Source organism: Macaca nemestrina, chromosome 5 (genome assembly GCF_043159975.1).
Source record: "Macaca nemestrina isolate mMacNem1 chromosome 5, mMacNem.hap1, whole genome shotgun sequence".
In the NCBI taxonomy this organism is placed as follows: Eukaryota; Metazoa; Chordata; class Mammalia; order Primates; family Cercopithecidae; genus Macaca; species Macaca nemestrina.
Genome location: NC_092129.1, coordinates 11355430 through 11370550, shown reverse-complemented (window position 1 = coordinate 11370550; position 15121 = coordinate 11355430). Strand labels below are relative to the sequence as shown.

At 42.4% G+C, this 15121-nt stretch overlaps 1 protein-coding gene across 2 annotated transcripts in view; it reads right to left on the bottom strand.

The window, feature by feature from the left end:
- The window catches only part of LOC105492008 (solute carrier family 22 member 2), a 45447-nt gene that overhangs the window by 14509 nt on the left and 15817 nt on the right, over window positions 1–15121 (bottom strand). For both annotated transcript variants that reach the window (XM_011758834.3, XM_011758833.3), the window contains exons 7-9: window positions 14263–14477; window positions 12991–13099; window positions 12147–12259 (exon numbers count right to left, since the gene is read on the bottom strand). In XM_011758834.3, coding sequence (XP_011757136.2) covers window positions 12147–12259; window positions 12991–13099; window positions 14263–14477 — 437 coding nt within the window. The remainder of the gene's footprint in view (window positions 1–12146; window positions 12260–12990; window positions 13100–14262; window positions 14478–15121) is intronic.

Here is a 15121-nt window from a genome sequence, read left to right as displayed (position 1 = left end):
GGATACTGATTAATCAACTTTGGGTAAGTGCTGGCATACCTGGGTAAAGGACGTGATTGAATTAGAGGCCCAATTTAGGGGAATTAGAGTCTCTTCTAAGACAGAGAGGGTTAAAAGTCCCTCTTAATAAAAGGCAAAGACACTTGACTGAACTTGGGTTTGAGGCCTAGCTTAGGAAGGTTAGAGTCCCTCCTAAGATTGAGGGGGGTAGAAGTCCCTCTCAGTAAAGTCCCTCTCAGCTAAGAATGAGTTTGGCACTATGGAATGTTAACTGCTGTTTTCTTTGAATTAATTTCCCTTGCACTCTGCTGATGTCTGTGGGTGACAGGATTAGGCATATAAAGCATCTTGGAACATGGATAGTTATTGTCAGGCCTCTGAGCCCAAACTAAGCCATCATATCCCCTGTGACCTGCACATATACATCCAGAATGCCTAAAGTAACTGAAGAATCACAAAAGAAGTGAAAATGGCCTGTTCCTGCCTTAACTGAACTGATGACATTACCTCGTGAAATTCCTTCTTCTGGCTCATCCTGGCTCACAACCTCCCCCACTGAGCACCTTGTGTCCCCCGCCCCTGCCCGCCAGAGAACAACCCCCTTTGACTGTAATTTTCCTTTACCTACCCAAATCCTATAAAATGGCCCCACCCCTATCTCCCTTCACTGACTCTTTTCATACTCAGCCCACCTGCACCCAGGTGAAATAAACAGCCTTGTTGCTCACATGAAGCCTGTTTGGTGGTCTCTTCACATGGACGCGAGTAAAATTTGGTGCCGTGACTCAGAGCGGGGACCTCCCTTGGGAGATCAATCCCCTGTCCTCCTGCTCTTTGCCCCACGAGAAAGATTCACCTATGACCTCTGGCCCTCAGACTAACCAGCCCAAGGAACATCTCAGCAATTTTAAATCCGGTAAGCGGCCTCTCTTTACTCGCTTCTCTGACCTCCCTCACTGTCCCTCAACGTCTTTCTCCTTTCAATCTTGGTGCCATCTTTCAATCTCTCCCTTCTCTTAATCTCAGTTCCTTTCCCTTTTCTGGTAGAGACAAAGGAGACGCGTTTTATCCGTGGACCCAAAACTCTGGCACCGGTCACGGACTTGGGAAGACAGTCTTCCCTTGGTGTTTAATCATGTGGGGACACCTGCCTGATTATTCACCCACATTTCATTGGTGTCTGATCACCGCAGGGACACCTGCCTTGGTCATTCACCCACATTCCCTTGGTGGCAAGTCAGTTGCAGGGATGCCTGCTTTGGCTGCTCACTCAACCCCTTCTCTCCGTGTCCCCACCTCTTCTTCACTTTCCTGGGGGGCGAGCACCTCCCACCCCTTCTCTCTGTGTCTCTACTCTCTCTTTTCTCTGGGCTTGCCTCCTTCACTATGGGCAACCTTCCACCCTCCATTCCTCCCTCTTCTCCCTTAGCCTGCTTTCTCAAAAATTTAAAACCTCTTCAACTCTCACCTGATCTAAAATCTAAGCATTTTGTTTTCTTCTGCAACACCGCTTGACCCCAATACAAACTTGATAGTGGTTCCAAATAGCCAGAAAACGGCACTTTCGATTTTTCCATCCTACAACATCTAGATAATTCTTGTCATAAAATGGGCAAACGGTCTGAGGTGCCTGACGTCCAGGCATTCTTTTACAAATCAGTCTCTCCCTAGTCTCTGTTCCCAATGCAACTCGTCCCAAATCTTGCTTCTTTCCCTCCCGCCTGTCCCCTCAGTCCCAACCCCAAGTGTTGCTGAGTCTTTCCAAAGTCTTCCTTTTCTACAGACCCATCTGACCTCTCCCCTCCTCTCCAGGCTGCTCCTCACCAGGCCGAGCTAGGTCCCAATTCTTCCTTAGCCTCCGCTCCCCAACCGTATAATCCTTTTATCACCTCCCCTCCTCACACCAGGTCCAGCTTACAGTTTCATTCCGCGACTGGCCCTCCCCCACCCGCCCACCAATTTCCTCTTAAAAAGGTGGCTGGAGCTACAGGCATAATCAAGGTTAACGCTCCTTTTTCTTTGTCCGACCTCTCCCAAATCAGTTAGCATTTAGGCTCTTTTTCATCAGATATAAAAACCCAGCCTAGTCCATGGCTCATTTGGCAGCAACCCTTAGACTCTTTACAGCCCTAGACCCTGAAGGGTCAGAAGGCTGTCTTATTCTAAATATGCATTTTATCACCCAGTCAGCTCCTGACATTAGAATAAAGCTCCAAAAATTAAATCCCAGCCCTCAAACCCCACAAGAGGACTTAATTAACCTCACCTTCAAGGTGTACAATAGTAGAGTAGAGGCAACCAAGTAGCAATGTATTTCTAAGTTGCAATTCCTTGCCTCCACTATGAGACAAACTCCAGCCACATCTGCAGCACACAAGAACTCCAAACGCCTGAACCGCAGCTGCCGGGGTTCCTCGAGAACCTCCTCCCCCAGGAGCTTGCTACAAGTGCTGGAAATCTGGCCACTGGGCCAAGGAATGCCCGCAGCCAGGGATTTCTCCTAAGCCATGTCCCATCTGTGCAGGACCCCACTGGAAATTGGACTATCCAACTCTCCGGCAGCCACTCCTAGAGCCCCTAAAGCTCTAGCCCAAGGCTCTCTGACTGACTCCTTCCCAGATCTGCTTGGCTTAGCGGCTGAAGACTGACGCTGCCTGGTCGCCTTGGAAGCCCCCTGGACCGTCACGGATGCTGAGCTTTGGGTAATTCTTACAGTGGAGGGTAAGTTTGTCCCCTTCTTAATCAATACAGAGGCTACCCACTCCACATTACCTTCTTTCCAAGGCCTGTTTCCCTTGCCTCCATAACTGTTGTGGGTATTGATGGCCAAGCTTCAAAATCCCTTAAAACTCCCCCACTCTGGTGCCAACTTGGACAACATTCTTTTAAGCACTGTTTTATAGTTATCCCCACCTGCCCAGTTCCCTTATTAGGCAAAGACATTTTAACCAAATTATCTGCTTTCCTGACTATTCCTGGACTACAGCCACATCTCACTGCCACCCTTCTTCCCAACCCAAAACCTCCTTTGCGTCTTCCTCCTGTATCCCCCGACCTTAACCCACAAATATGGGACACCTCTACTCCCTCCCTGGCAACCAATCACATGCCCATTACCATCCCATTAAAACCTAATCACCCTTTCCCCGTTCAACGCCAATATCCCATCCCACAGCACACTTTAAAAGGATTAAAGGCTGTTATCACTCACCTGCTACAGCATGGGCTTCTAAAACCTATAAACTCTGCTTACAATTCCCCCATTTTACCTGTCCTAAAACTGGATAAGCCTTACAGGTTAGTTCAGGATCTGCACCTTATCAACGAAATTGTTTTGTCTATCCATCCCGTGGTGCCAAACCCATATCCTCTCCTATCCTCAATATTTCCCTCCACAACTCATTATTCTATTCTAGATAAACCTAGCTGACCCTATAGATCCTAAATCCTTTCCCCACTCTCCTTTTAATTCCTTAAAAAATAGCCCTAAAAGCTGCTCCCATGGTGGCTCTCACTAACTCATCACTCCCTTCTCAGTACATACAGCTGAAGTGCAGGGCTGTGCAGTCAGAATTCTTACACAAGGACCGGGACCATGCCCTGTAGCCTTTTTATCCAAACAACTTGACCTTACTGTTTTAGCCTAGCGCTCATTTCTGCGTGCAGTGGCTGCCACTGCGTTAATACTTTTAGAGGACCTCAAAATCACAAACTGTGCTCAACTCTCTGCAGTTCTCATAACTTCCAAAATCTATTTTCTTCCTCCCACCTGGCTCCTCCAGCTATACTCACTCTTAGTTGAGTCTCCCACAATCACCATTGTTCCTGGCCCGGACTTCAATCTGACTTCCCACATTATTTCAGATACCACACCTGACCTCCATGACTGTATCTCTCTAATCCACTTGACATTCACCCCATGTCCCCATATTTCCTTCTTTCGTGTTCCTCACGCTGATCACATTTGGTTTACTGATGGCAGTTCCACCAGGCCTAATCACCACTCACCAGCAAAGGCAGGCTATGCTATAGTATCTTCCATATCTATCATTGAGGCTACCGCTCTGTCCCACTCCACTACCTCTCAAGAAGCTGAACTCATTGCCTTAACTTGGACCCTCATTCTTGCAAAGGGACTATGCATCAATATTTATACTGACTCTAAATATGCCTTCTATATGCTGCACCACCATGCTGTTATATGGGCAGAAAGAAATGTCCTCACTATGCAAGGGTCCTCCATCATTAAGCCTCTTTAAAAAAAAATGCTTCTCAAAGCCGCTTTACTTCCAAAGGAAGCTGCAGTCATTCACTGCAAAGGCCATCAAAAGGTATCAGATCCCATTGTTCAGGACAATGCTTATGCTGATAAGGTAGCTTAAAAAAGCAGCTAGCGTTCCAACTTCTATCCCTCACAGCAGTTTTTCTCCTTCTTATCTGGCCACTCCCACCTACTCCCCCACTGAAACTTCCACCTATCAATCTCTTCCCACACTAGGCAAATGGTTCTTGGATCAAGGATCTCCTTCCAGCCTCACAGGCCCATTCTATTCTGTCATCATTTCATAGCCTCTTCCATGTAGGTTACAAACCCCTAGCCCATCTCTTAGAACCTCTCATTTCCTTTCTATCATGGAAATCTATCCTCAAAGAAATCACTTCTCAGTGTTCCATCTGCTATTCTACTACTCCTCAGGAATTTCTCAGGCCCTCTCCCTTCCCTACATGTCAAGCTCAGGGATTTGCCCCTGCCCAGGACTGGCAAATTAGCTTTACTCACATGCCCTTAGGAAGCTAAAATACCTCTTGGCCTGGGTAGACACTGCAGTCATTTCTTCCCTTCTGTCAGACATAATTCCTCGTTTTGGCCATCCCACCTCTATATAGTCTGATAACGGACCGGCCTTTATTAGTTAAATCACCCAAGCAGTTTCTCAGGCTCTTGGTATTCAGTGGAACCTTCATACCCCTTACCGTCCTCAATCTTCAGGAAAAGTAGAACTGGCTAATGGTCTTTTAAAAACACACCTCACCAAGCTCAGCCTCCAACTTAATAAAAGCACTCTGTCAAGAATAGAGTCCAAAAACTCACCAACCAAACAAGTAATTACACAGAACCCCCTTGGACACTCTCTAATTGGATGTCTTGGGTCCTCCCAGTTCTTAGTCCTTTAATACCTTTTTTTTTCCTTCTTTTATTCAGACCTTGTGTCTTCCATTTAGTTTCTCAATTCATACAAAACCACATCCAGGCCATCACCAATCATTCTACATGACAAATGCTCCTTCTAACAACCTTACCACAAAATCTTCCTTCAGCTGAATCTCTCCCACTCTAGGTTCCAACGCCACCCCTAATCCTGCTTGAAGCAGCCCCGAGAAATATCGCTCATTATCTCTCCATGCCACCCCCCAAAATTTTCACCACCCTGACACTTTACCACTATTTCATTTTTTTGTTATTTTTCTTATTAATATAAGAAGACAGGAATGTCAGGCCTCTGAGCCCAAGCTAAGCCATCATATCCCCTGTGACCTGCACATGCACATCCAGATGGCCTGAAGTAACTGAAGAATCACCAAAGAAGTGAAAATGACCTGTTCCTGCCTTAACTGATGACATTGCCTTGTGAAATTCCTTCTCCTGGCTCATCCTGGCTCAAAAGCTCCCCCACTGAGCACCTTGTGACCCTCGCCCCTGCCTGCCAGAGAACAACCCCCTTTGAATGTAATTTTCCTTTACCTACCCAAATACTATAAAATGGCCCCACCCCTATCTCCCTTCACTGACTCTCTTTTTTGACTCAGTCCACCTGCACCCAGGTGAAATCAACAGCCTTGTTGCTCTCACAAAGCCTGTTTGGTGGTTCCTTCACACAGATGCAAGTGAGTTATTTCTTCCTAAGAGGGACACTTGAGAGCTGATAGGACTGCTGGAAAAGATCCCTTAGCTACTGACAAGTGGTCACCTAAACAGTGTTGACCCACAGGGTGGGTCTTTCTCTGGCCTCCCTGAGCACCTCTCCTTCCCCACCCTGCTGCAGGAGGAGCTGCCCCTGCCACCCCACCAGGCAATGCTTTTCTCCCTTTCTCTCCTTTCTCTTCTATTTTTTTCTGTTACTCAGGGCAACTGTCTGCTCTTTCATCTTGCCTAGAGACCACATGTTGAAAAATGTCCTTGGGAGCTTGAACTTGTAATCACAAGGCAGTTCATTCTCTTGGTTTCCACCATCCAACAGATAGGAATTTGGGGGTTCATGTCATACTTATCCCTAAAAATTATCTTGAGCAGTTAAAAGCCTTTGCAAGCTCAGAATTGGCTGCTCTGAAGTCCTTCTGGGAAGAACAATGGAAACCAACCAATGCTGTAGCTCAATAGCTAAGGCTTCACCATTTTACAATGGTGGCCCAGGGTTCAATACTGACTTAGGGAATGAATCCTTTCTGGTTTAAAATCTGTATAACCTTTACCACTGGTTAATTCTCTTCCTCTCCACAAACCATCTTGAAATTTCCTTTCTCTGAGAACAAAACTATTGGCTGTTTGACATGGCTAAAGTTGGGTAATAAGAGATTTAAAAGGATTTGAGTGCTATGGTTAAAAGTCAGTTTATTCAAGCTCTAACAGCCTGGAACTCCTTGGGAAAAACAGAGGAGATGTCACAGACCCCCTTTTGGAAAAACCTTTGTTTTCCTCATAAAGCCCCAGGAATTAAAGTGGATAGATCTTTCTCAAAATCTAAGGCTCTGTTCCGTTTTTCATTGCATTATCTGATGTTTTTGACTTGGAGGGTATTAGAAATTACTACACATTATGAGAGAGTTTTGATGTGTGACTAGGTAGGAAACATAGTTTTGGGGATAGCTAATGGCAGTTATGGGGAGATCTTCAGCTCTTTGCAAGTTTAGATCAGAAAAGCATGCTCTTGGCCACCTAGAAGTTATGAAAATATCCCCATTCCTCACTGAGAGATAAGATTCCCATGACAAATGGGCAGACTTCCTCTTTTTGGGATACAGGATATGGTATAAAAATGAGACCGTTAATTTTGGGAAACCTGTTTTTGCCTTTCAGCTGTGCCTGCTTAATAGGCCCTAGAAGCTGCATACTTTGAAGAGAAACTTAAAGTAGCAAATGAAAAATCTTACAAGTACTGACTCTTCTTCTGTCTGTGAATTTATATGTGTTGTGTGTATGATAGGAAAGAGCTTTAATAGGTTTAAAAATAATAAGAGCTTAAGTCAAATATTTTTGGCAGAAAAGTAAAAAGTGTAATACTTTTTAGTTCATGTGACTTAAGTAATCTTTGGAAAATAAAAACAGTTGCACATGCTAGGTGTGTAAAAAAAGTGAAATGTATTTTTGGTAAAGGATTATAAGAAGTCATGGAAATATGGCTTTTTCTGCCTAGATTAAAGTGTTAAAGGATTGTTTAAAGTTAAATATGATAAAGCTGAAGGTTTGAACAAGTAGTAGAAGATTTGTGAAAAATTAGTCATGTAAAAGAAATTTTGTGTGTGAATATATTGGCTTAAGTTAAAGGGGTATCATTCAGTTTTTCCATAAATTGAATATTAGAATAAAAGCACAGTAGGTTTTTCTTAGAGCACAGATCTGCTCTTTAATAAAAAATTTATAAAGAGTTATAAAAGGTTTATGAGGAACCTACCTTATGGTCAAACATTAAAATTGGGTAGATATGTCTACAAAGGTTTAACATTAATAGTACACTAATGTAAAAGTGAAATTTGACTTATGTAGTATAAAAGTCATACAGGAAGCATTGTCAAATATAAAATGGTGTTTAGCTACCTTTGGGTTCTATTTGTATAAATATATTAATGGTATGTGTTCCAAAATCATGTGAAACTCCTACCAGAATTATAGGTAGGAAAAATTATAGGTAGGAAATATAGTTTTGGGGATAGCTAATGGCATTTATGGGGAGATCCTCAGTGTACATTATCAATAATAATTGTAATTGCTATGTTAAATTAATGTGTGCCACAGAAGTAACATATTTCTTTGTCAATTGTGTTTTTGACTGTGGCTGCCCTAAGACTTTGCCAGCCACAGACAATTGTTGTCTTCTGTTGATACTCTTCAAAAGGTGGTTTTATAATCAACTATAGGGCTTTAACATGTATTCTTGAATGCAGGTTTCTGATAACTTTGGAGATGTGACATTAGAATAGAAGAAAATACTTTCAGGACTCTCACAGAGAGGTGAAATGTTCATGTATATCAAACGAACCAGGAGTTAACTGCACGGACTGAATTAATGGAAGACTGAAGTAATCTTTTCTAACTTTTTGCTTAAAACGTTGCTGATCCTTTGTTTTGTTTTTCAGAGTCAAGGAAACTTTTCTTTTGAGCTATTAATATTTACAGCTTGTAACATTTAAGTCAAGTATATTCCTGTGAAAAACTTTGGAGCACATTTGGTTCTCTCTACCTGATTTCTCCAGAATTTGGAAATTATTTGTGCATACTCTTAACTTATGGCAATATAGTTATTTGCATAAGTGCAATAAGAATCTGTTTTCTTTTGCAACAGGACACAGTTGGAGAAACTGGTTATTTTTACCAAGACTTTGACTGGAATGTTGTGCTTTCTTTTAAGAAATCAAACTCAATTTGTAGAGCCAATAAAAGCTCTTTGGGAAAACTGACATCATACCTTGTCTACATAGTCCCTGTACAGGGTTCCTGACCTGTGGTAAGTAAAAAATGTCACTTTCTGACAGACCCAGGAGCCCGAGTTATCTGGGGACCTCAAGAGGAGAGGAATTTACTCAACTTATTGGTATTAGAGGGTACAAACCCATGGCTGGGTTTGGCTTTGAAAAAAAAAAAAAAGTCTTATCTGTGATTCCTTTTACAGAACAAAGTTTTCTCAAAGCCAATTTTAAAAGCCCATGTGAAAAATAATTTTTTTTTTTGCTACATTTTATACAAATAATCAGGCCAAGTACAATAAAGCAAATCAGTCTTACCATGATTTGTCTGTAGCAAAAATGGGAAACTGGAGAGAGAAATATTATGTTTCAAGAACAATGGTATACCTGTTCTTATATTCTAGTCTCATAAGCTGTTTTAAGCTTTTTATTCCTGCCGTTTAGACTGACCCTGCTCATTCCAACCAATGATTCCTGCAAATCAGAAGAAACAAGACGGCTGGCTAATATAAAAATCTGGATCAGTGTTCTAATTCTGGGCACATTGGAATCAGGTACTGACCCCATATCAGCATGGTTTTAACAATTGCCAGGTTCATGGAAAGCCTTCTAGTTTAGTGTGCTTGGGATAATTTTGCTTATTTTTCTTTACTGTTGTGGAATATATTGCCATCATACTCTTTGTTTAGGAATATACAAAGGATTGTGCAGGATAAGTTTACCAAATATTTTCTTAAACTCTTATTAATCTTTCAGATATCACTTTTTGTCAGAACTCAAAGTTATGAATGTCCCTCACCATACTGATGCTTTCTGACTGAACTCCTCTCTACCCTGAATACAAGAGACCCTAATAGTTAATCAGAAATATCATCACCCTTAATCATCATGAAAAAGTTACGGAAGATGGATCTTCATCTCTCTGCAACCATTAAGATTAAGAGTTCTCTTACAAAAGGGAGGGGGGGAATCTCAGAGGTGTTTGAACCAGAGCAACTTTATCTTGAAGAAGGACTGGGTAAAATAAGGCTGAGACTTACAGGGCTGCATTCCCAGACAGTTAGGCATTCTAAGTCACACAATGAGATAGGAAGTTGGCACAAGATACAGGTCATAGAGACCTTGCTGATCAAACAGGCTGCAATAAAAAAGCTGGCTACAACCCACCAAAACCAAGATGGCAATGTGAGTGACCTCTGGTTGTCCTCACTTCTACACTCCCACCAGTGCCATGACAGTTTACAAATGCCATGGCAACATCAGGAAGTTACCCTACATGATCTAAACAGGGGAAACTCATGAATAATCTACCCTTTGTTTAGCATATAATTAAGAAATAACCATAAAAATGGGCAACAAGTAGCCCTCAGGGCTGCCCTGCCTGCGGAGTAGCCATTCTTTATTCCTTTACTTTCTTAATAAACTTGCTTTCATTTAACTCTATGGATTGACCTCAAATTGTTTCTTGTGCAAGATCAAAGAACCCCCTCTTGGAGTCTGGGTCAGGACCCCTTTCCGGTAACAAAGTAACCATCTACTATCCAGAAATGTCCTCCTGACCCAATGGTCACCCACTATCCACCTAAGGGAGTGGCCAAGATTGAGTGGTCTCTAACTTCCTCCATGGCAGGAAGGAGGACAGAGGGTGTGATGTGCACCTCCTCACAATGACAAGAGGGTTCTGAGGACAGGTTCCTTAACCAGTGTTGAGGGAGAAAGAAATAGGGGTCACATAAGTCTCAGGAGAAGCACCAGCTACTCTGTGGCCAAGTTATCTCAGGATAGACAGCTTGTGCTCTGTCAACTTTGGCCATCTTATTGTTGTTAAACTGGATCATGGAGGAATTCATTGGATCTGTTTTGCGGGTAAGTTCTATCAGTGGTTTGGAACTTTTGCTGGCAGATCTAGAGCAGTGGAAAAATTTCCCCCTCACGAATTCTGTGAGAAGAAGGGGAAGAAAAGGAATGAGCAAGGTAGCTGTGTGGGGCATTGTGCAGCCTTAGTGAAGTGGTGGGAGCTTCCCCTGATAAGTGAAATGAGTGACTGAGGAAAATGTTCCAATCAGTCGAGGTTTATTAAGTCAGCTTTAGGGCACGTCCCTGAAAACCATGAGCCACAGACACATCTGTAGCTATTTTTACAAAGAGGCTTTCAGGAAGTTGGTATTTATACATTTCCTTAAAGTAGGGAGGCAGGTAGGGAGAGGGGCAGGTAGGCCATAAAGGAATGGTTCCATTCTTGTGAGACTTTAGTGCCCAGTTAAGTTGACTTTCACATATGATAAGGTGAATGTTTGAAGAGAAAATGAGAGTAAAAAAAGAATCAATTATGCAGGCCTCTCTGGGTAGGTGGAGGAATGACTGATCTTGTCTTTATCCAGTACATTGGGAGATAAGCTTGGAATCAACATTATCAGTGTGGAATCAGCAGACTTCAATTTTAGAAGCTAAGCTTAAATTATAGACCTAAAATTCTTGTCTATGGGAGACCAGCAAAGAATTTACTTGTGAATGATCTGCAGGGGTAGTCCTTTGTAGGTAACTGAGGCATGATGTATAATGCCGTAACAGCTATTCATCTGGAAGAGGGTGTTGCATGACTCAGCCTCCAGGCTTAGTCTTCCCATTTGCATAAGGATTTTGGGGGTCCTGAGAGTTTTAAATTTCCTTTCCCTTTACACCCTCGTGTACATCTGAGAGTGAAATCTCTTCTTCTCTTCCCCTAAATTAAGTGCTATATGCCCATGGGAAAAAGCATCACATATTCAAATTAAAAGCAGCTCGGAATGGGTGTCAAAGGAGACTGAAATGGGTGCATTGAGGTGTTCCAGTCAACCAGAGAAGGCTCAGTGCTGGTGTGTTCCTGCTGGCAGTAGCAGAAGGGAAGTGCTGTGTGACGCTCCTGAAATCTAATCGCTCCAGGTCCATCGACAGATGTGCTCCATTATGCTGGTGCATTTTCTTAATGTGGGTCTTTATTTCCTCTGGGTTTTGAAATTGCCTTTTGCAAAATTTTAACCCCTTTATCTGAAGTAAGAAGTAAAAGGGCTTTGTGTTTTATCACCTCTGGTGCATGGAGGAATTAATTCTTTGACAGAGACCTCAGGAAGGGTGGAAATCAGCAGAGAGAGAGTTAGGGGCCTGCTGCTGGGAAACTTTCTTCCTTCTCATTCATCTCTTCAATGTTCTGCCTCTATGGCTGGAGTCCCATACTTGAGTATTAGTAATGACTGATAATATTACAAATACTGAACTAGTATTATGGATTAGTATTACTAATATTAATAACATTACTAATTACTAGGCATGCCTGGGAAGAACGCAAGCCACAGACACATCATTACTACTATGAGTAGTAATTAGTAGTTACTAATAGGTGTGACACCTGTTTTGAATGAGGTAGAAGAGAAGTGAAGGTCTCTAGAAAAATAAGTTTTCATTTAAAGGTATCTATGAAGATTTCTTACCAAAAACCATCAGTGGGAGCTCAAGCCAGATGTTAGTAAGCCGGTAGACCAGGAATGGCGTGATGATGCCACCAATGTCACACATTGAGGAACAGACGTGGACGCCAAGATTCCTAGAATGCAGGAAACTGATTTAACTTGTTAACTTATCACAGTGCAGTAGTTCTCTCCCACCCAACCCTGAGTAAACACTTCCTCAAATCATTAAAATGTTCGAGAGCTATAGTGTACACTGCTCAGGTGACAGGTGTGCACCAAAATCTCAGAAATCACCACTGAAGAACTTATTCATATAACCATATACCACCTGTTTCCCAAAAACCTATTGAAATAAAAAAACAAAACAAAAATAAAATTTTCAAGAGTTTAAAAAAACATTCACATTATTTTCAATGCATAATATTATGTGTGTGTGTGTGTATATATATATATATATATATATATACACATAATTCCATTCATATTCTGTCATTCTTGTTTTGTATAAACTTTCAGATTTTTTTAATGGTGGGAGGAGCAATTGTTTCTTTTTACTTCCATCACCTAGCTTCCCTAAGCTGTTTCTATGGATCTGTTTGTGCTGTTCCACATCAATCTCCTCTGTAGCCACTGGGCAATCCCTGTCTTGCAATTCAATTTTCTGTTCTCACCATGGCCTCTGTATTTTACCCAAGCCTGTAAGTGTGAGAGGTGAACTGCTGGGCCTGGCTGGACCTTTACATGTTCTCACCTTCCCTTATACTGTGTTTTGAAGGTAAGATGTCCTTTGTCTGCACTTGTGGTGGTTCCAGCCAATGAACAAATGTCCCACCCATCCTCTTCATTCTAAGGAAAATGCACTCACCTAATGAATGTGGGGTACAGTTCAGCATTGACCAGGCAGACTATCTCATAGGCCATTGTGATCCCCATTCTTCCCAAGCATGAGACAATAATTCTTAGCCATTGTAGATCTGAGAGGGAAAAGCACAGTACTTATCTATACACAGATGATTCTTCATTTTCAGACAATGTTCCAGAGTGGGACTGTAAGGAGAAATTCCCCATCCCAGAATGGGACAAGAAAGAAAAGACTTCTTCTATAGGCTCATGTTAATGTCAGCAGATTCTCACATTTGTCCATCTTAACCTCAGACACAATACTAATTCTCTCTTTTTTTAAAAAAGATGTTTTTTTTTAGAGCAGTTTTAGGTTCATAGCAAAATGGAGAGGAAGGTACAGAGATTTCCCACATAACCTCTGCCCCCACACATGCATTCCCCCTGTCGCCGCCCATCATCAACATTTTCCACAGAGTGGTATGTTTGTTACTTGATGAACCTTCAGTGGCAATGATAATCACCCCAAATCCATAGTTGGCATTAGGGTTCACTCTTGGTGGTACATTTCCTGTGGGTTTGGACAAATGCATAATGACCTGTATCTACTATTTTAGTGTTATATGGAATAATTTCACTGCCCTAAAATCCTCTGTGTTCTCTTAACTTTAGACCTCAGTTGCTAATGACAATGGAGTTATACCAGTTTCCAAAGCTGGGCCAACTTTATAAAAGTCAAAGAAAGAGCAAAATATGGGCACATTTAAACAACTGCTAATAACAAAAGGATTCAAACGAAGCTCCATATTGCTAAAAGGATTCTCTTATACAGGTGTTTGTTCCCCTTCATTGAGAAAGCATTTTAAAAAGAAAACAAGGAACTGAATAGTTGTTTATGGATGGTATTTACTTACATTTTTCTCATTTATTCTGCAGGTTGATGCAGGGAGGTCAAGAGAGTCCCCTAATTAACACCTGGGAAGTGCTGGAGTAAGACCTTGACCTGGGCCTGCTTTCCCAAGGCCTATGCTGTCTGCTCCAGGTCATCTTGGTGGCCTGCAGCATGGGGCTCTAGAGTCTCTCTTGTTATATCACATCAAGGAACGACTGGGTGCAATTTTTCCTAAAGGGAGGCTGGCCATGTGAATTTACTTGGAAGGGTCCCAGATACTACCCTCCAATTTGTCTTTCCAAATTGATTTGGATGACAAATTACATGGTTTTCTTATCAATGGGCTGTGACACTCCCTTTCTCCAGGGTCTTGGAGATAATACTCCAACTTGGTCTGAAACTTACCACCAGGGATAAAACCTGAGGCCAGACAGGCTGCCCCTGCAACTATATTTGATGCAGCCCAAGGGTAACGGCGGCCGATGCGGTCGATGGTGAGGATGACCATGAAGGCAGCTGGGAATTCAACCAGGGCAGAGTAGAAGAATTCCAGATAGATATTGTCCCCTGCAAGGCCCATGTGCATGATGAGGCCCTGGTAGAGTACAGAGCTCGTGAACCTGAGCAAAGAGGAGAATTCAGGTCAAGTCAAGCACCAAACACAGGGCACTAAGAAAGAGAGGCTTCTGGAAAAATAATGTGGATTGTAGGTCACCTTTCCCTGTGATCATCTCCTTGCTAGTCCCCCATCCCACTGCTTTTATAATCTCTGATCCACTTCAGTGGCTGGCTGTGGCTGGGTGGTTTCCAAGAACCAAGAGAAGGAAAGAAATTAGAATAGTTAGAAATAATTAGAAATTACAATAATGTTTCCTGGACAAATTGAAAACCAAGAAGAATGTCTTAATGGAATGATTTATTTTATCTTTTATTTTATTTATTTATTTTTGACAGAGTCACTCTGTTGCCCAGGCTGGAACGCAGTGGTAAGATCTCGGCTCACTAAAAACTCTACCTTTCAGATTCAAGTTATTCCCCTGCCTCAGCCTCTCTAGTAGTTGGGATTACAGACGTGCACCACCTGCTAATTTTTGTATTTCTAGCAGACATGGGATTTTGCCATGTTAGCCAGGCTGGTCTTGAACTCCTGGCTTCATGTGATCTGCCGGCCTTGGCCTCCTAAAGTGCTGGGATTACAGGTGTGAGCCACTGTGCCTGGCCAATGGAATGATTTATTTAGTAAAACTATATCAAGTTATTAGTA